At 32.5% G+C, this 20865-nt stretch overlaps 1 protein-coding gene across 4 annotated transcripts; it reads right to left on the reverse strand.

The window, feature by feature from the left end:
- Positions 1-5832: 5832 nt before the first annotated feature.
- On the reverse strand, positions 5833-13426 carry LOC122280817. Of its 4 annotated transcripts, XM_043091859.1 has the most exons (5): positions 12593-13416; positions 10249-12471; positions 10012-10103; positions 6664-6773; positions 5833-6583 (listed from the first exon to the last, which is right to left on the reverse strand). In XM_043091859.1, exons 2-5 carry the CDS (start codon positions 10479-10481, stop codon positions 6179-6181), a joined length of 840 nt encoding a protein of 279 aa, XP_042947793.1. In that variant the 5' UTR covers positions 10482-12471; positions 12593-13416; the 3' UTR covers positions 5833-6178. The 4 variants fall into 4 exon arrangements, 2 of the variants coding, with proteins under 2 accessions (XP_042947793.1, XP_042947792.1); XR_006230043.1 differs by having other exon boundaries at positions 10012-10107; positions 10249-13420; XM_043091858.1 differs by having other exon boundaries at positions 10249-13416.
- Positions 13427-20865: the final 7439 nt, after the last annotated feature.

Consider the following 20865-nt stretch of genomic DNA (forward strand, 5'->3'; position numbering starts at 1 on the left):
CCCTTCTGCCTATTTTTCAACGCGTATAGCACGCTACAAAGTTGGCAATGTCTCCCACCTCCCAATCATGTATAGCTCTAGTGAATCTCATAGACCATTGTAGGGAATCAGTGGATGTGCTCATATTATTAGCCACAGAAGCATCCTTATCTAACGTAATCCTATAAAGAGAGGGGAAAACATTTTTCAAAGCAACATCACCACACCAAATGTTGTGCAAAAATCTTATTAATGTGCCCCTTCCCACCTCAAATTTGAAATTATCGAATAAATCTTCCCATCCATTCCGAATGAATTTCCATACTCTCACGCCATAAGCCCATCTTACTTCATTAGAGCACCAACCTCCCCACAAACTCCCATATTTAACATCTATGATATTTCTCCAAAGAGCATCCCCGATACCACCATAACCATTTCCCAAGAAGGGCCTCGTTAAAAGATCTAAATTCTTACCCCCAACCTGCCACAAGACAAGGGGTTGCATAATTTATCTCATTTAATCAAATGGAATTTTTTTTCATCCTCTAACCCTCCCCACAAGAAGTCATGATAAATCTTCTCTAGTCTATTCACCACCCCTGCAGGCAAAGGAAATAAAGATAAGAAGTACGTTGGGAGATATATACTCTTGATAAGTGTGATTCTTCCACTTTTAGACAAATAAATTCTCCTCCAACCTGCTAATTTGCTTTCAATTTTCTCGACAATCCCATTCCACATAGCCTTGGATTTATGAGAAGCCCCCAAAGGAAGTCCAAGGTACTTCATAAGCAAGTAGGGGTGGCAAATCGTATTAACAGGCTGTGTTCATATCGTGTTAAGGTATGTACATTATACTTGAAAGGTAAACATGAACACGACCCGTTAAGGATTTCACGTCAAAATCTTAAACCTGACACGACCCATTAAGATAACGGGTTGGCACGACACGACCCGTTAGTGAATACAAAATAAATTAACACGATATGATACAACACGATACGACTTGTTTCAATCCATTTACGTTAATGGGTTGAACAAACCCATTGGTGACCCATTTGACCTGATTGATTTTATATAAATATTAAAATAAATAATATCTATAAAAATAAAAAATCAACTATGAGTCTAAAATTACAATCCAAACAATAAAAATACCAACATTAAAATCTCAACAGTATCAAATATGATCCACACATTGTAATAATATTAAAATTACATCTCAAATATAATAAACAAAACACACATTTAAACATATTAATGTTACATTCCAAAATATGATAAAAACAAAGATCTAAACAAATTTAGAACTTTAAGAAGGAAGTAGGTCATAAGTGTTAAGGGTTTTTTGAGTTTTAGGTCTAAGGATATAAAGGAAAATCTCATTTTCTTAACGGGTCATAACGGGTTGACCCGTTAGTGACCTATTAAACAATCATATTTTAACGGGTCAACCCGTTTTAACTCGAACCCGTTAAGACTAAACTCTAACCTGCTTTTATCATGTTGTGTTTGTGTTGGGTCAACGGTTCGTCTTAAATATTGACATCCCTATAGGCAAGGATGACACCTTGTAGCCCAAGATAGCAGCCACTTCTCTTAAATTATTAACCGAACCAACTAAAACTATTTAAAACTTTGATAAATTCACTTCAAGACCAGAGACAATTTCGAAACAAATTAGAATGACTCTCAATGAGATAATTTGATTGGGGTCAGGGTTGCGAAAGATCAGCGTACATCAGCAAAAAAGAGATGAGATACTGTTAAGCTACTATGCTTAGAGATATCCACTGAGAACCCTGAGATAAAGCCCCTATCCACCACCCCCTCCATAATTTATTTTCTTTTAAATATTTAAAAAAGTTATGTGATACCTCATATGATAAGGATAAGGGTTGGTAGTAAATAGGATCCCACATTGTTTGGAAATGAGAAGTTTTTGCTCTTTATAAGGTTCCAATGAGGTTCTAACTGTATCAATAACTAGTCCTTTTAGAATATAGATCATGTAGTTTGGACCTTATATTGAGGCGTTTCAAGTTACTACTAGTGAATTTGTGAGTTTTGTTTTTAAATATTTAAAGATGTTTTGAAAATATTTTTTTTAAAGAAAAAGAATGAACTAGCAGTCCCACCCAACAGTAAGAGCTAAGAGGCCGACTAGCATGATCCGTACAATAATAATATTGACAAAGGACTTTTGTCATAAGCATAACTGAAACAACATTAAAACATAACAGAAACCATTTTTAACCCCTATGGCAAGGCTGTGCAAACCCCAGCAACCAACCAAGTAGAAACAAAAATGAAATCTTTCCCTTTTAAACTTGGCGTTCCGAGTGTACAAGCAAAAAAGACAAAGAAAAAAGTCACTTTGTCTCCAAAATGGGTGAACTCAGAAATAAAAATGTTGGTACCAACACAATAACAGATGACACAGTTTTACACTCGTGATAGACCTAAACAAAAGTAGAAACAGAACTCTGCCGATTTTCAAATGGCATATAATCATATAAAAATTTCAAAATTCATAATAATCCCCTTTTTATGCAATTGAGAATAGAGTAAAAAATGCTCGTGTCTAAACCAATCGTGACAAAAATATTTCATTATTTTGTTAATATATAAAGAAGAATGTAGAAAATGATCAAGATTGTTCTCGTGATAAAATATGCAAGTTTTTCACACAATCAACCTCGGTTAGTTTTTTGGCAAAGTCTAGCATAGGACTAGCGCATTCCTGACTTTCTAACAACTATGAATTGTCTCATAATAGTGCCAAGCGAATATCAATCGAGACCTAATCATAATTTTTTTTATCAGTAGATACAAATGTTTATAAATTAGACGGCTGTGGGAGACCTAAACATAATTAACACCATCTATAAGTTAATAGAATTAACTAGCACATTTTAAATAAGACGAAACATTCTAAATCCAAAATCTCCAACCTTCTAACCTATTATTACACAACTTCAAGTCAACCAAAATAACTTAAAGGGCTGGTCAGAACTACTACAGTTATGAATATGTCCATTCCATTATTTTATAAACACCCACTACCTACGAGTCAACCTCTTCTAATGAGACTGACCACATATCTTCAATACGTTTCCAACCATAAACAACTCTTCATTCCAACTAGTTGACAATTTGCATAAAACTCTCCAAGTGATGGTTGATCTCCAAGTAGATCCTTATCAACCATCACTTGGAGACCTGCTCACCCAACTTCCACACCCGAGTCATGGCAGGCCTCCTTATTGAAAACTCATTTTTATAATTCGGCAGTAACACAATCAACCAACCAGGTTCTAAAACCATGTTTCTATACCAATAGACTCGCAAGTACTCTACTTGATTTCACTAGTACTTCCTCCCGACCAACTTTCTTCCATCTCCAAGTCAACAACCAGATTCCATCCAACCTTATTAAAACCTTGCCACGACTAAACCATTAATACACCCAGCAACACAAATCAAACTCTATAAAATTTCCTAGAATTGCCCAGTTGCTTCACAATACAAGTTAGACATTGTCTTAACACATAAAGAAAGAGAGAGTCTTACCGACCTTGCACCATTGGCTGGCTGGATTTAGTGACAGGCCAGTGCAACAAAACTGAAGTAGTGTGGAGCAGCTATGTGCGTGATATAGCGGCCTCCTTTGGTCACGACGGCTGTATGGCAACAACCTAATCGTGGTGCAAGGCTTGGGCGGCAGTAGCAAGCTATGATTCAAAATGGGGAGATGAGAGATAGTAAGAGAGACCAATTGAAAAAGAGAGGCAGGTGTTTTACAATGGCAAAATTGAGAGAGGGAAAGTGAAGTAGACGGAGAGACAGTAATCGTGGAGTGAAGGAAGATAGTGGTGTCGTGGTGTGGAGGACGTTGGCAAAGGTAGCAAGGAGAGAGGCGAGGGTAAGGGCAGAGACTAAGGGCTGGAAACAATGCAGATGGCAGTATGCAGCAAACGAGGCAAAGGGCTAGACGAACAGATGGGAAAGGGAGGCTGGCACGACGAAGCTGCAATCGGAGACGGTAGGAGACTCACCGTGGAGAGAGAGAGAGAGAGAGAGAGAGAGAGAGAGAGAGAGAGAGAGAGAGAGAGAGGTTAGAGCATTGGCAATGGCCTAATCTAGCCATTGCCAAGTCCATAATTTAGCTAGAATGTTAACTTTTAGCTCTAAAATGGATTTCCAGATAGATTAGTCTACATTGGACTAGCTATCTTAAAGTTTAAATAATAATAAAATATTATATATTTTAATAATATTTAATTTTTTTTATATTTTACAAATACACTTCATATATTAGTTAATAACTTTATTAAATAAATTATTATTTAACTATTTAACTACAAATTATTATAAATAAACTATTTTTATAATTGACTTACTTATTCAATAAATATATTTTGCCAACCTTCCATCCAACAATCACATATATAAACATACCAACATTTATTCTACCCAACTTTTATATCTAGAATTCTGGTTGAAGCCAACAAACATGCCAACAACTTTCTATAACAATCAATCATCATCTACAATTCTTGAATGAACTAATTTTTACCAACCCTTCTTCTTTTACCAACTTTTTTAGTTGTAACTAATAGTTAAGGATCAAACTCTATAAATAGACTCATCGTCTACTCATCAAAAGCCAAACTTCCTTCCTTCAAAAAGCAATGAGTATTTGAGATCTCCAAACAGCAATAATATAGTGAGGTTACTAGATGCCAGACAAAGACGTGAATTCCTAAATATGTTGGATAACATTGATTGTATGTACTGAAAATGGAAGAATTGTCCTACTGCATGGAAAGATATGTATTCTGGTCATGTGAATGAATTAACTATTATTTTGAAGGTTGTTGCATCTTATGATATTTGAATATGGCATGCTTTTTTTGGTTTGCCTGGGTCACATAACAATATCAACGTACTTGATCGATCTTCTGTTTTTGTTGCATTGGTCGAAGGTCGTGCTCCTCCATGCAATTATACAATCAATGGTCACGAATATACAATGGCATATTATCTCGCAGATGGTATATATCCTTCATGAGAAACATTAGTGAAAACAATTCAATGTCCTCATGAAAATAAGAAAAAACGCTTTGCTGCTTGCCAGGAGTCTACTCGGAAAGATATGGAGCGTGCATTCGGAGTACTCCAAGGTAGATTTGCAATTGTGCGCGGACCTGCGGAGTTTTTTCATCCTGAAGTACTAAAAGACATTATGTACACATGCATTATCTTACATAATATGATCATTGAATATGAGTGGCATCTATATCTCGGGACTAAGCAATTCATTTATGAACAAATGGAAGAGACTCCAGATGAGCCAATTTCACACGAGAATATACCTGAATTCATAGAATTCATTGCACAACATCATCGAATTAGAGATAGAGGCACTCATAGTCAACTCCAAGCTGACCTTATCGATCATTTATGGAATATTCATGGCCGTACATAATTTGGATTTCTAATTCTAATTTGTAATTTAAATTTGGAGTTCATATAATTTGTAATTCAATATTCAACCTGAAGCAAAGTTATGACATTGATTTTCTTTCTAGTTCATGGAATATCTAAGCTTATGTAGATATTTTTTTTCTAGGTCATATCCAAGGTTATTCTAAGTGCTTTTCTTTTGTAGGTGTATACAACTTTATAGGGCAACCGATGTCATGTTGTAAAAAATAGTTAACATTTTCACAATAACCTTCTCCTTGCTATGTTAGAAAATTGTAAAAAATAAAAAATAAAAAATACAAAGACATCTCAAAAGTTACACAAATAGTTAGAAAGAGCTACTATGTTTTGAAATAATACTAACATCCATAATAATCTATTTGCATATTTCCAATATAGTCCATAAATGTACAAACTAACATTCTACAAAAAATTTCACTACAGTCCACTAATGTACCCTAAAACATTCCACTACAAACCAGCCAGTCCACTAATTTATCTAAAACAATCCATTAATTTAGTTGCTACCCAGCCACATGTTTATCCAGCCCACATATGGCTGGGCAACCACAAATAATTCAAAAACAATCTTCACTACCAACATTAGACGTTAGACACCTCCATAAGGTATCGAAGGAGATGTAGATGTCGCCCCGAAATCCTTCCTCCATTCCTCAAAAATTTTCCGTTAAATATAGCCAAAATATTATTGATGCATGGCATTCAGGCCACTTAGATCTAGTAACATCATCTTTGTCTCGAATTTTTTTTTTAGTTCAAATGCTACTGATCTTTCTAGGTCTGCCTTCAGAGTCGCATTTCTACGATCTTCCATGGTCGTTGCTCGATCCTCAGTCATTTTAGTCAAGGCAGTCTTGATCTCACCATCATTGCCTTCCATGGACTTCTGCTTCCTCTTCCTTTCTTTATCAGCTTTAATTTTGCCTGGAGGTCTCTCAGCAAGAACCTCTATGTCTTCCTCAGCTTTATCAACATCAATAACATTAGACATTTTTTTAGGTGACATTCTCTTCTTAGCAAGACACCAACAGTGCTCCATTATAAAATTACTCCCTAGCATCCCTTTATACAACACCTTCACTTTCTTAATCTACAAAAATGAAAGAAATATTTGTTAGTTCATAAGTAAGTCAATTACAAATTAAATGAAAAAGGTTTTAGGATACATACCTTATCTAGCTTCGTTGCACCACTTGGGTGTAATGAATCTACCTGTGCTATATATGCACAAAATTTATTTATCCATTTTTGAATTGTGGACCACCGATTCATCAAAGAGCCTTCAAAACAATTGGCAATGTTTAGTTTTTTATATTCATGATAAAATGTGGTAATTCTTTCCCATATTTGTGTGGACTTTTTATCAGTACCCCTTATCACATTGATGCTAATGCTGAGCCAAGCTGAGACGAGGAGGTTATCCTCTTCAATAGTAAAATATGCACTTCGTTAAACTTGTTTTGAAAGATGCCTCTTTTCACCGTCATTTAGAGTTGCTTGGACAACAACATTTTCATTTTGTGTTAGGGTACTATTACAACCTCCTCCTCCACTTTACAATAGAGTGGTGAAGAATGGTCATAATCAAAATGTGTGTCCATTCTTAAAAAGTATTAAATTTTCAATGTGTCAGACAAGTTGCCCAATAGTTAAGTCCAATATTAAATCCTCAGCATTATATTGTTGAGAATTATAAAGCATCTCAACATCATAATCCAGTATCTCAGTCAATATATTATTTATCTCAATATCATTTAATAGATACAAAGGAGAACAGCCCACATGGACATCAAAGGAGAATTGAATAATTGATATAACCAAGAAATTAGCAAGCAAGGCTAGAAACAGAGAGTTTTGAAGATCACTTGAAAACATCATTACTAAAGTCAGCCCTTACACACATAAACAAGGAAAGAAAGAATAAAAAAGAGTAAAATAAAGAAAATACAAGATGACAGAAAATGAACAACAATTATTAGAAAGATACTTTCAGAATTCATTAACAATTAGAAACTTGAGAGATGTAGAAAAATATTTCGGATCCATATTTTACTTACATATAAAAATATTTGCCTCCATAAAAAAGTCAATCATAATACAATTACAAACAACCATGAGGGATTCAGAAACATATAGAAAAAAATAGAAGTATAAAAAAATTGGGAAAAGAAAAGGCATGAACCTAAATATACTAAAAGCTCCCACAACATAACCCTTCAAAATTCACAAACCAAATGAAGAATTGAATTTTGTAGATGGTTTGTGATGAATGTCATTTAGGCTCATAATATCATGACTTGACTTAGTTTTGTAGTTAATGGTTAATACTAATTATATTAATTCCCTTCTTCTAGTGTGTATTTTAAGTTAGTGAGTTTATTCAGGCTCCTAATATCATGACTCTCTGTCTTTCTGCTGAGCACATTCACTCTTTCTTTTAACATGAGACATCTTCATGTTGTATAGATGTTGAGTACTGGACAATTTATACAACTTGTCAACAAATCCAAACTAGTTTATAGTAGCTGAGTATTGGACACAACCAATCAATACTTGGCTGATTATAAGGAAAAAAAAAAAAGCAGAAAAGAGAAGAAGAAATGAAAAGAGGAGTAGCCCACTTCCCATCTAGCTATGCTCCCCAACATGATATGGGTTCATTTCAAATCTTGTCAAGGTAGTAATTAGTCCTTTTCGTGCTGCTTGTCATTCGCTGAAAGAATGATTTCTAAAAGTTGATAAAGGTCACAACTTCATCTATTCATCATCTTTGTCTCTAAACTAACATGGTCAAAGTCCTATTATCCTTATGGTTTCTTGTCACGATTTGACGGGATGCTACATTTGGTTCTTTAAAATAATCTCTTTTTTTTAAAGAAAGAAGAAAACTTCGATTATATTATATGCATAATTGTGGTTTAACACTTTTTAAATGAGTTTTCTTTGTCCTCTTATCATATATAAAACCAATAGAATTTCAGTCAAGTAATTTTGAATCTTGACATGCTAGTGTAATTAATCCTTATAAAAAAAATTTCAAAATTAAAGGAGTAGAGCCATGCTCAGTCAAGTTTACATCCACTAAAAAGGTATTGTGTTCTGATCTTTTTCTTATTCATAAATTAGAAAAAGAGAAATATACAAATATTTTGAGCCATGTACAATGATAATTCCTTGGTTTTCTACAAACATCATATATATATTTTTTTCAACTCATAAGTAAACGTACAGAAATTCTAATAATCATCACTTAAATATTTAAAGATCATACAATATCAAGGGAATAATGTGATAGAATCATGCAATTTTAAGAAGAAAAATTTTGCATCTTCGTTAATCTTCCTTACCAGAAACTTCTTCAGGATACTACATAGATAACACTCATAAATTGTTTGCTTTCATTTTTTGCTATTGCAATGCGCACCTTCACCAAGAATAAACTCAATCAAACAACTATCAGGGATTGTAGTGATATCTTTGCCTAATGGGATTTATAGATTAAAGTTCTTGGGAAGAACATGATCAACTACATAGCCAAGTATAGGATTTGACGGTTTTGGTTTGAAATATTGAATGTGCATTGGTTTTTGATGATAAAATAATCATCTAAGAAGTACACATGAAACCTATTAAGATATAATTTGAAAAACTAAAGTAGAATCTAGGATTTGGGGGTTGTAATAGAACTCCCAGTCTTTTAAGTTATACAGTCCCAATTTAACACAATCACAGCCTGCTATGCTTATACCCATACCTTTCTAAAAGGAGCAAAATGGCTTTACAATAATGTCAAGCAACAACCTATACTACCATAGCATTAGTATCATACGCTGTTGATATAGTATCATTTTTAAGTATTAACCAAGACCCATAAAACTTACACTTATAAAGTTTAAAGTAACTCAACTATTTTACTTGTTTTCTTTACTTGTTTAAAGTCTAGGACTATCTTAAAGTCCAGAACTCCAATTTTTACTTGTTTTCTGACTACTTATTACAAAACTTGTTTTTTGATAAGTCTATATAAAACAAAACTTGATCAAATCCAAACTAGTCAAACCAGTTTGTCCTAACTCTTAGTCAAACCCCATACCCATGACTATTCAAGGAAAGTAATTCAAAACCTCAAAAAACATTTTCTTGGCAAGGTTTTATATAATATATATATATATATATATATATATATATATATATATGTATATATGTAAGTCAAAACCCCAAACAACATTGAAAAGCAACGTCAAACAAACCATCAGGGTCCAAGCAACATACAAGGTCCAAGCACTTCCAGATTTTAGTAGCCATCAATTTGTCGCCCAATGGCAGAAATTATCATCATATAATCTCAACAATTCCAAGCTAATGGCAGATTTGAAAGTGCCAAATGTAGATCTAGTTCTTGTCATCTTTAATATCAATAGTTGCCCAAAAAAATACTATAGAAAATTTAATAGATTATATCCTGTATACCATTTCATCCTAAAATAAATAAATAAATAAATAAAACTATGCATTTACCCAAACAAACGCTACCGGTAGTGGCATATTCGTGGAGGAAGAACCTTTGGCGTGATTCGTGGAGCAATCCAATGCTGAGCAACTGATTTGAACTGGCTGGGCAAAACAGGATGTGATTTAATCAAGCTGTTGAAGATAAAAAGTAAATCGGAGAAGAGGGAGAGAAAAGGGCTGCATACTGACGGACAACCACTTCAGCAGAGAAGAGGGAGAGAAGAGAGAGGAAGAGAGACTTACTTTGGAGAGCTCGGAGATGACAGGGTCCGCTGGAGAGGCGACTGCTGCACCTGAATAGGGGCTACGGGTTGAAGAAGGGCAACAGGTGAAGAAGTAGTTGGAGGATTTTGTGGAATAAACGAGAAACCGAGGGAAAGAGAGAGGAACGGGTAGAAGAAAATTGATAAAATATTGTTTGGTCTTTGTACAGTATCTCGCCAGACTTGGAGAGCTCCTAAGAATGACTGTAGCATTTATGTCAAACTTACCAACTTTGACTAGGCCATTACAGACAACTTAACGTAGAATTCTATTTATTTTACACTTGCATTGGCAATGTTAGGACTTTCAACCAAAATGGCATCATTTTGGATCATTTCATTCTTTTCCACAGGTTGGGCTTGGGTTGGGTTGGGCTTAAGAAACCATTTGGGTTTGATTGCAGGGAAATCTTTTCAAGCGAGTATGTGTAATTTTTTTTAAATAATAAGATTTATTATTAAAAATAATTTAAAAAAAATCATAAATTTATCTTCTTCTTTTTTTAAGAAAATATATGAAATTTACATATTTTAAAATGGTATATATCAATTTAATTTAAGACAATTAACAAATTATCCCAAGACAAATGGAAGCGTAATTGAAATTGGGCCAAAAGTGTGCATATATACTTGAGGTGAATTTGACCATCAACAAGATGTAGATAGATGCTTAACACGTACATTTTTCTTTTATAAATAAAGACCATAAAAACCAAAATGCACCTAAAGTCATATTCATCTATGACCTGGATTTTGCAAGAACCATTTATCCAATTCTATTTCTTTGAAGTACGTACCTTTACTCAAACCAAAGGTAACGTTCTAACCATTGTACGAACCAAAACCAACCATATCTTACAACTAAGCAAAAATATTTAGGTTAATACAACAAAGCAAAAACAAACGTATGTTATCGTACACATAACAAGGAAAACCTTACCCCTTCAAAATCCCAAAGGGACTATAAAGCCAATGGCCATGCCCAATACGCTCCACTTCAACAAAACTCCATAACCACAGTTAACCATTAGCAAAACATCCCTAATCAGTCAACCACAAAGACCTTCAAGCCTAGCATTCATCACCAAAACCTAAATCAAACTTATAATCCTACGCAGTTCCAATTTCAAGTAAACTGCATCAACCAATTGAGTCATATTACGTACACGAGTAGAGCAAATGAATATCATACCCAACTCGGAGTTATAGTCGGTCAGATTTGTGGGGCGAATGGTGCTGTGCGATTATCGAAGATGAGGTAAGAATAGAAAAGAGTGAATTCAATTCCCGCAAAAAATAAAAATAAAATTAATCAAAGTTAAAATTAAAGTTTCTAATCAAAAAGGCAAATTAACAAATACTTGGGTTGGGTATGAGACTCTCTTTGTTTCGGGTCCTAAAAAATTTTCTCGTTTAACAATCCAATCAAGGCATTGATAAACGGAAGATAAAAAATTATGCTCAAGTATTTACAATATTTTCCTAAGAGTTCTCTACTTTACTAGCCAAACACACATTAACAACCAATGGAGAGAAGTCTTGATAATTTTCAAACTTTTGTTGTGCCTTACGTCAACAACAAATCAAGAGCAAGAGCCGCAATCTATTTTCAATTTAAGTCCAACCAATAACATAGTGAAACCAACATAATATTGCTTTGAACTAGAACCCAAAACAAATCAAGTCTCATTCCACAACCCAAGCTTAAGAAATTAGCTACACATAGTATTTATAGCAACAAAAATAAATCTAAGTTGAGTCATGATAAAATCTGAAAAAAAAATATCCAAAATAAAAATGAGAGAGAGCCGAAGAGCTCTCAAGATCAGCACCACTAAGAAGGAAGAAGAAGCAACAACCACCCGAATGAAAACTGTAGCTAAAAAAATAAAATTGCAGCTGTCGTCCACCCAAAATCGAGAGGAAGCTTTCCAGCCGAAAAAGTGAAACTCAAAAGAAATTAATGAAAAAGACCTGAGAGAGCAGCTATACGCCCTCTCCTCTCCATCAATCCTCAACGAAGAAAAACATAAACTAAATAGGAAAAAAATAATCACCAGCAGTAGCCCCCAAGCTTGGAACTGAAAAGCTCTAAGAACGCAAATCAAAACTGACTTCCAGCTGTCCATAAAACTTCAAAGTGTAAAGAAGCAAAAACGTAAAATATTCCCCTACCGCCTCACGGTCTGAACCGAAGGAAATACTGGAAAAAAAAAAAAAAAAAAAAAAAAAACGAAGTAAGAACTATAAAATGAAAGGAACGCCGCTCAGCCGAACGTCCAAAAAAACATGAAATGAAGACTAGAAAAGAATAAAAACTAAACCTGAGAGGGAGTTCCATGTTCTCCGTCTGAACAAAACTAAGAATAAATAAAAAAAGAAACCGGCCAAACAACGTTGTCCCTCCAAAATGAAAATGAATGCAAGTATAATAAAAATAAAAATCAAAGAAGCTGCCTGAAACGAAAATTGGGAAAGAAAAAAAAAAAACTCAAAACTAGAGATAGTTCCATCCCTCTGTTCTGCAACCGAATCAACTAAAAAAAGAAGAAAAAAAACTCAACAAACGACCAAACGAAAGAAAACAAATCCAAGACGCCACCCCGATCTGAAAATCCAGAAACGAAAAAACTAAGAACTCCCTACTCTGCTGCCCGAAGGTCTGGAATGAAAAGGTAAAGAAAAATAAAGAAATCCCAATAAAAACTAAACGAAAAACGCTGAACGAGAGGAAAAAAACTGGAAAAAAAGAAAAGAAAAGAAAAACTAAACATAAAACTCCAAAGCCAGCACAGGTCTGTCTTTAACGCCCATGCAGGTAATACCAATTTGCCCCTCTGTTTTGTGTGATTTTACTCTGCATTGCCCTTCCTCTGTGCCAGCTCGTGCTCTGTCTTGATCTGCTGCAGGTCTGTGCGTGAGAGGCAACATGCTTGAGGCCATAATTCCCAACTTCTGCATCGTGCTGCTGCTTTCCCTTCCCGTGCTGATTTGCTCTGCGTGAGGTGCTATGTCCTTCAGTCCGTAGCTTCCTTCGTCCGTACAGCTCGTACGAGCCCCACGTTTCGGCTTCAGCTATTTTCTTTCTATGCCTGCAGTATGATTTAAATATTTATCATTAGAAAGGCAATACGGAATATTTGTTACCAAAATATTGACATCAATCAATTAGAATACAGTATTAGAATTTGCTACATAATTAAATGCTCAATTCTAATTTGATAAAATAAATCATTCACTTTAAGTAATTTAATTACGCAATTCTAACACTTTATCAATGATCGATTAATAGATTGAGGCGGCAAGGATGGATATTCATTACCTAATCAATCAGATGACATATTCCATATTGTGACTCTTGATATTGGAGGTATAATCCACCTTTGTTTCTTCGGGCAATTATTATATCATTATTGTGGATATGTCTTTATTTTTAATAACTCTGTTGTGACTGTCATTGCATTACCTCACTTGTTCATCTCTCTTGGGATATATATTTTATTTTTTAATTTTTTGCAAAGTTTAACATAGGAATAATACTTACTTGAAATTTTTAACATCTCAAAATTTCCTCACTACAATACTAAGCGAATATTGATCGTCACCTAAACATAATTATCATGATCGAGAGTTTACAAAATTGAACACTATTTTTAAGAAATAAGACAGATCATACCTAAACTCCCATCAAATTCTAAGTGACCCTAAATACATTAAAATGCAATTAATGGCCAATTCACCTATGACCCGAATATAGCAAAAACCATATATACAATTCTATTTATTCCAAGTACCTTTACTTAACCCAAAGATAACGTACTAACCATTTTATGAACCAAAACCTCTCCTTTCCAAGGGGAGGGAGTTGAAGCACCCAAAATTTCCCTACATGCCATTGCAGGGTCTCCTAACCCAAGAATTATGAGGCTTTAAGGAAGGGTCAGTGGGCACATAGTGGTTATTTTGATGGATATTGAAAGTACCTACAATTTCTTTGATCCAAGTGTTATTTCCAGGACCCTTAAACCTTGAACTCAAGGGAACAAATTGAGGTAAATGTTGTAAATAAGGGCAATACCCGCATGGTGTGGAGCATGGTGGACCCTTCCTTGCACCCCGCCTCACACCATGAGGGGGCAAACTTTTCAACCCTGCACCCCACCCCTAAGAGGTGGGGGCGAGGCTCCCTACTCCAGTGCCAGGGGTGGGGTCGAGTACTTCATCCGCCCCCCCAAGCCAATACTATCCATGGCCCATTAGGTCTAATAGACCTAAATTATAAAATAATTAAAATTGTATACAAAAAATTTTTAAAACTAATAGAATAATTTTTAAACTCATTAGAATTGTATTTTGGATTGTCTTGACCTCCTAAACCAATCCCTTAAGGGCTTGGGTCATTAAGCTTAGCCAATCCCATTTCTCTTCCCCTGTACTATTAGTTGAAAGGCCGATGGGAATTGGTAAATGTGTATTAATTACCAGGCATTGAATAAGGAAACTGTCAAAAATAAGTTTCCTATTTCTGTGATTGACGAGCTACTTGAGGAGTTACATGAGGCCACTATTTTCTCAAAAATGGACTTAAAGTCCGAGTACCATCAAATAAGAGTAAGGGAGAAGGACATCCCTAAGACAGCTTTTAGGACTCATCATGGCTATTATGAATTCCTAGTGATGCCCTTTGGACTAACTAATGCACTAGCTACATTTCAATGGCTCATGAATGAGGTGTTCTAGCTCCACTTGAGGAGGTTCGTGGTTGTTGTTTTTTTTTTTATGATATTTTGATTTAATGTAAGACCCTAGAGGATCATTTACTACACTTAACTACTGTGTTGGGCTAAGAAAAACAAAACAACTGTGTTGGAAACCTTGGCAGCACACTCCTTGTTTGCCAAAAAGAGTAAATGTAAATTTGAGTCTAGTGAAATTGAATACTTCAAGCATTTGGTCTCAGCTAAAGTGGTAAAAATTTACCTTTATAAGATTCAGTCAATAGTGAACTGGCCTGTACCTAACTCCCTTAAGTTCTCGAGGGGTTTCTTAGGGCTCACAAGGTGCTACGAGAGATTTATGAAGCACTATAGGTTGATAGCAGCACCTCTAACTGCCTTGTTGAAAAAGAACTCTTTTCAATGGACAACAATAATAGCTTCTAAAGCTTTTGAGGAATTAAAGGCATCATTAACAAACCCCTAGTGTTGGCACTGCCTAATTTCTTTAAATTTTTTCATTAAACGTAATACCTCAAAAGTGGGCATAGCAACTATGTTGATCCAGAAGGCTGGCAGGCCATTGACTTATCTTAGCCATACCCTTAGGGGAAGGGCTTTAATTTGGATCTTTCTAGTTTAAAAACTGTATATATACATCAATTTCATTTGATACAATTAACCAATTATCCCAAGACAAATGAAAGCATCATTGAAATTGGGCCAGACGTGTTCTTATATACTTGAGCTGAATTTGACCATCAACGTGAAGATGTAGATGCTCAACACGTTCATTTTCCTTTTATAATTAAAGACCATGATAAAAGCCACAAATGAGCAAGATATATATAAATTGCAGATCTTTGTGATAAGATGATGTACAAAATTGATCAATCATTATGTTTCTGACGTGCTGAGTTCATATGAAGCAGATGTATGTACATATAACTTTGTGAAAGTCTGAGGGTAGAAAATGAAAACGGCTACACGAAGAGGAAGATCATATATGGTTAGGGTTTTCAAATGATTAATAATGATAAGCTGACAACATATATACCATCTGCATATAATTTAATAATAAAAAAGTTATTTTTTAGTTGTTTCCTTTGACTTTTGATTTAATTTTGATATATTTAAATTTTTAAAAATATTATTTTATTGCAAAGTTGTACAAGACACTACAACAAAATTGAAATTTAGTGACACTTTAGAATTAGTGACAGTCCCCAAACTGTCACATTTTTTGTGACGGTTTATACAAACCATCACTAAATCTAGATGAGAATTCGTCTGACGTTCGAATGTAGGAAAATTTACATTCGAACGTTACATCATTAAAGATTTTTACGTGCAAACGTAATATTTTTTGGCGCCAACGTTCGAACGTTAATCAGTGACGTTCGAACGTTGATCAGTGATGTTCGAACGTTAGTGAGTGAAGTTCGAACGTTAGATAGAGTATTTGGTAAATATGACTATAATTTAAATTTTATGTAGTTTTTAAATAAAATAATGTATCATTTGTGAACAATTATTATAAATTTAAAGAGATTGAAATTTGAAGTGTAATGATTTAATATTAAAATTCGATAAGCTAACTGCAGTATATTATATACTATATATAATATATAATACACTATATTATATACTAGTTAAGTATATAATATATATTATATATATAGTCTAGTGCTATATATTATACTATATATAGTCTAGTATATATTATATAATATATATAGTATATATATACTCATTATATATTATATATATAGTCATTAAATATAATATATATAATATATAATATATTATATAGTTAATATATTAAAATTATATAGTTAATATATATAGTATATATTATAATATATAATTAATATTATATATAGTTAATATACTATATATATTATTATATATTATTTATAATAATAGAGTACATTTCTTTCACATACGTTCAAACGTTAGTAGGTGAAGTTTAAACGTTAGATAGAATATTTGGTAAATATGACTATAATTTAAATTTTATGTAGTTTTTAAATAAAATAATACATCATTTGTGAACAATTATTACAAATTTAAAGAGATTGAAATTTGAAGCGCAACGATTTAATATTAAAATTGGATAAGCTAACTACAGTATATTATATACTATATATATAATATATAATACACTATATTATATACTAGTTAAGTATATAATATATATTATATATATAGTCTAGTGCTATATACTATACTATATATAGTCTAGTATATATTATATAATATATATAGTATATATATACTCATTATATATTATATATATAGTCATTACATATAATATATAATATATAATATATTATATAGTTAATATATATAGTATATATTATAGTATATAGTTAATATTATATATAGTTAATGTATTATATATGTTATTATATATTATTTATAATAATAGAGTATATTTCTTTCACATACGTTCGAACATTAAATTTTAACGTTTGAAAGTTACTTTTTTCACATTTGAACGTATATGCATATATGTTCGAATATTAAAAAATACGGGAAATTTCTCACTTATTTTTAAATAACATTCAAACGTTAAATTTTAACGTTCGAACGTTACTTTTTAAACATTCGAACGTATATGCATATACGTTCGAATGTGAAAAAATGCGAGAAATTTTTCACTCATTTTTAAATAACGTTCGAACATTAAAATTTAACATTCGAACGTTAATTTTTAAATGTTCGAACGTATATGCATATACGTTCGAACGTGAAAAAGTGCGAAAAATTTTTCACTCATTTTTAAATAACGTTTGAACGTTAAAATTTAACATTCGAATGTTATTTTTTAAATGTTCGAACGTTACTTTTTAAACGTTCGAATGTCATATCAAATCAGAGTGGTTTTAATGAATAAACGCACAGGAGGAAACAGAATCATTTCTTCTGCTTCTCCCATGCGTGAAAGAGAGAGTGAGAGTGAGAGAGGGTTGTGGGTTAGAGAGAGAGTATGTGTGTTAGAGTGAGAGATGGTTAGAGAGAGAGTAGAGTAAGAGAGAATTAATATTTTTGCTCTCTCCATTGATTTTGGTAAGGAAAAACTCTTTTTTCCTTTAAATATTTTGCAATTTTATGATATTTATTTTGTGTTTTTATATATATATATATATATATATATATATATATATATATATGTCTTTAACTAACTAGTGTTGTGATTTTTTTTGAAGGATTAGTTGTTGTGACTTGTTCAAAACTTGTGATTTGTAAGAGGATATTGTGAGTGATGGGTATATTTCTAAACTTTATTAAGATGTTTATATATTTTATTGTGCTTTTGTTGTGGATAATGATGAATATTTTGATGTGTATAATGTGAGTTGATTGTGAATTTTGAAGGATTAGATATGGGTATAATATTGTGAGTTGAGTAGTGAATTTTGATTGTATATATTGTGAATATGTTTTGAATTGGGTATTATTGATGAATTAGAAGGAATTGAATTGTTTATGTTAATGAATTAAAAGCAAATCTTTGTGATATGGATTATGTAATATGATGAATTAAAATGAAAAATTGTGTTGTGTGTATGCTTATTTTTAAAATGAAAATATAAATATTTGTGTATATTTATAAATTAAAATGAATATGTTTTATAATTGTGTATGTGAATTTGAAGCATATGTTGTGGTTATGTTTTTGTGACTATGTTTTGGTATTTGTGAATTAGTTATTATTATGCATATGTATATGTGATTTGTGAATTAGTTTAGTTTATGGGAAATATGTTTATATATTGTGAATTTGTGTATTACAGTATTTATTAAAATTGTTGAGAATATGTAAAATATTGTAAATTTAGTTGTGAATATGTTTATATATTGTGGAAATATATGATATCATTTTGAATAAATTTGTGAACTTTTATTGAATATGTTGAGAATAATTTATTAAATTATGCAACATGTCATTAATTTAATTTTTATTTGTATTTCTTTTAAATGTTACTTATTTTGCAGCATATTTTTTTTTATCAAATGAGTATATGAGATCAAGACAACAAGAGTTGGAGTCTCTCTTAAAGCAACAGTCTGATTTAGAGATGCGTTTGCAGGAGCAATATAAAGACCAGGAGGAAAGAATGTGCATTGAAGTTTAAGAACAAGTGCAGAGGGAGATGAGAGTCCAGATAGGGTGTGTTATGTCACTACAGTAGAATCGCGGTGGGCGAGGAAAGAAGAAGAAATGAAATCAATTCAGTTTTCTCATTGTATAGAACTGTTAATATCTAATTTTACAACTATATAAAACATTGTTAGTTGTTAATTTGATGGTGTAATATGATGATACAATTTGTATATTTTTTAATTTTATGAAAATAGTATTTTTGATTTATACGTTTGAATGTTGGTTCACGTTAGAACTAACGTTCGAATGTACGACCCAACGTTCGAACATATTCACTCTCAAAACGAACACAACGTTTGAATGTTTAAAGGATTTACGTTCGAACGTTTTGTTTGACGTTGCAACGTAAATATGATACGTTCGAACTATAACCAACGAACGTCAAATTTTCTCATTCGAATGTCAATCAGTCAGGTTAACGTTCGAACGCTCTGTTGGACGTTTGAACGTTACATTTTGTGACAGATTTCAACTGTCACAAAAAATCCCACGTTCGAACGTGACATCAAACGGAAGACCTCCAACCGTCACTAAAAATGTTGTTTGTGACGGTTGAATAGTAAACTGTCACCAATTATTTTCTGTGACGCACATTAGGTGACGATAGTCGTGACGGTTTCGAACCGTCACCAAATGTCTTTAGTGACATTTTAGTTATTTTTTGTGACGTTTTCCTCTGTCACAAAAAACCAATTGTGTTATAGTGAGAGCTGGCTAGCTTTTAGTGTATTAGCGCTCTTTAATTTCAAATATGATGAAAAAAAAAATCTAACGAGCATTACAAATAAAGGTGAATGAATATCTAACATTCTATACCAAAATTTAGTGTATTTGTTTGGTTATATAGTTGAGATGTTTTATTAAAAGTTGAATAAAATATTGTTATATATAATCTAATTTTCTAATATTAATTTTGTTTTAAAATTTAAAAAAATGTAATGATTATATTAGATGAGATAAGATAAGATAGTTTGATTTTGTATAACCAAACCAGCACTGGCTCTCCAAATATGCATCTCCCCAACTTACAAATTAATCATAAAAAGTCTTGAAAAGACGTTAATTTTACCGTCATAAATACTTAAAAAAGTTTATCGCGTCATTAGAGTTGTGTAGATTATCATGTTAACTATTCTTGGGGATGCTTTAGGAATGAGATCGATGGGATAAGAATTTTCTGTACAGTAGAAAGATAGTTTAACTTAAGTATTTATTAGGTTTTGGAAAATGAGATAGAAAAAGTTAAATAAAAAATATTATAAAGTTAAAATATTGTTGGAATATAATATTTTAATATTATTTTTGTTTTAAAATTTGAAAAAGTTAAATTATTTTTTTGTTTCTTATTTAGAAATTTAGGAAAAGTGTAATTATTAGTTTGAAAAGGTTGTAATGATTAGTTTGAAAGTATTTGTATTTAAATATTGTTTGAGAAAGAAATGAGATAGGACGGTATGAGATAAAATTACATGTTTCCAAACATCCCCTCAATAATTTGGAGCAATATGGAGTACTTAATCAGATTATACTTATGGCCTTTTGTAACATAGTAACCAAATATTATTTACACATTGGTGTTGATCCCATGGTATTATAAGGAATTTCGGAGCTCATATTTTAATAGGTTGAGGATCGAAACGTAAATATATGATTATTATAAGGACATGTTTAGTTAATGAGATGAGATTGGAATTCAGGGAATAATAGTAAA

The sequence above is a fragment of the Carya illinoinensis genome, chromosome 11, assembly GCF_018687715.1.
Source record: "Carya illinoinensis cultivar Pawnee chromosome 11, C.illinoinensisPawnee_v1, whole genome shotgun sequence".
NCBI classification, from domain to species: domain Eukaryota; kingdom Viridiplantae; phylum Streptophyta; class Magnoliopsida; order Fagales; family Juglandaceae; genus Carya; species Carya illinoinensis.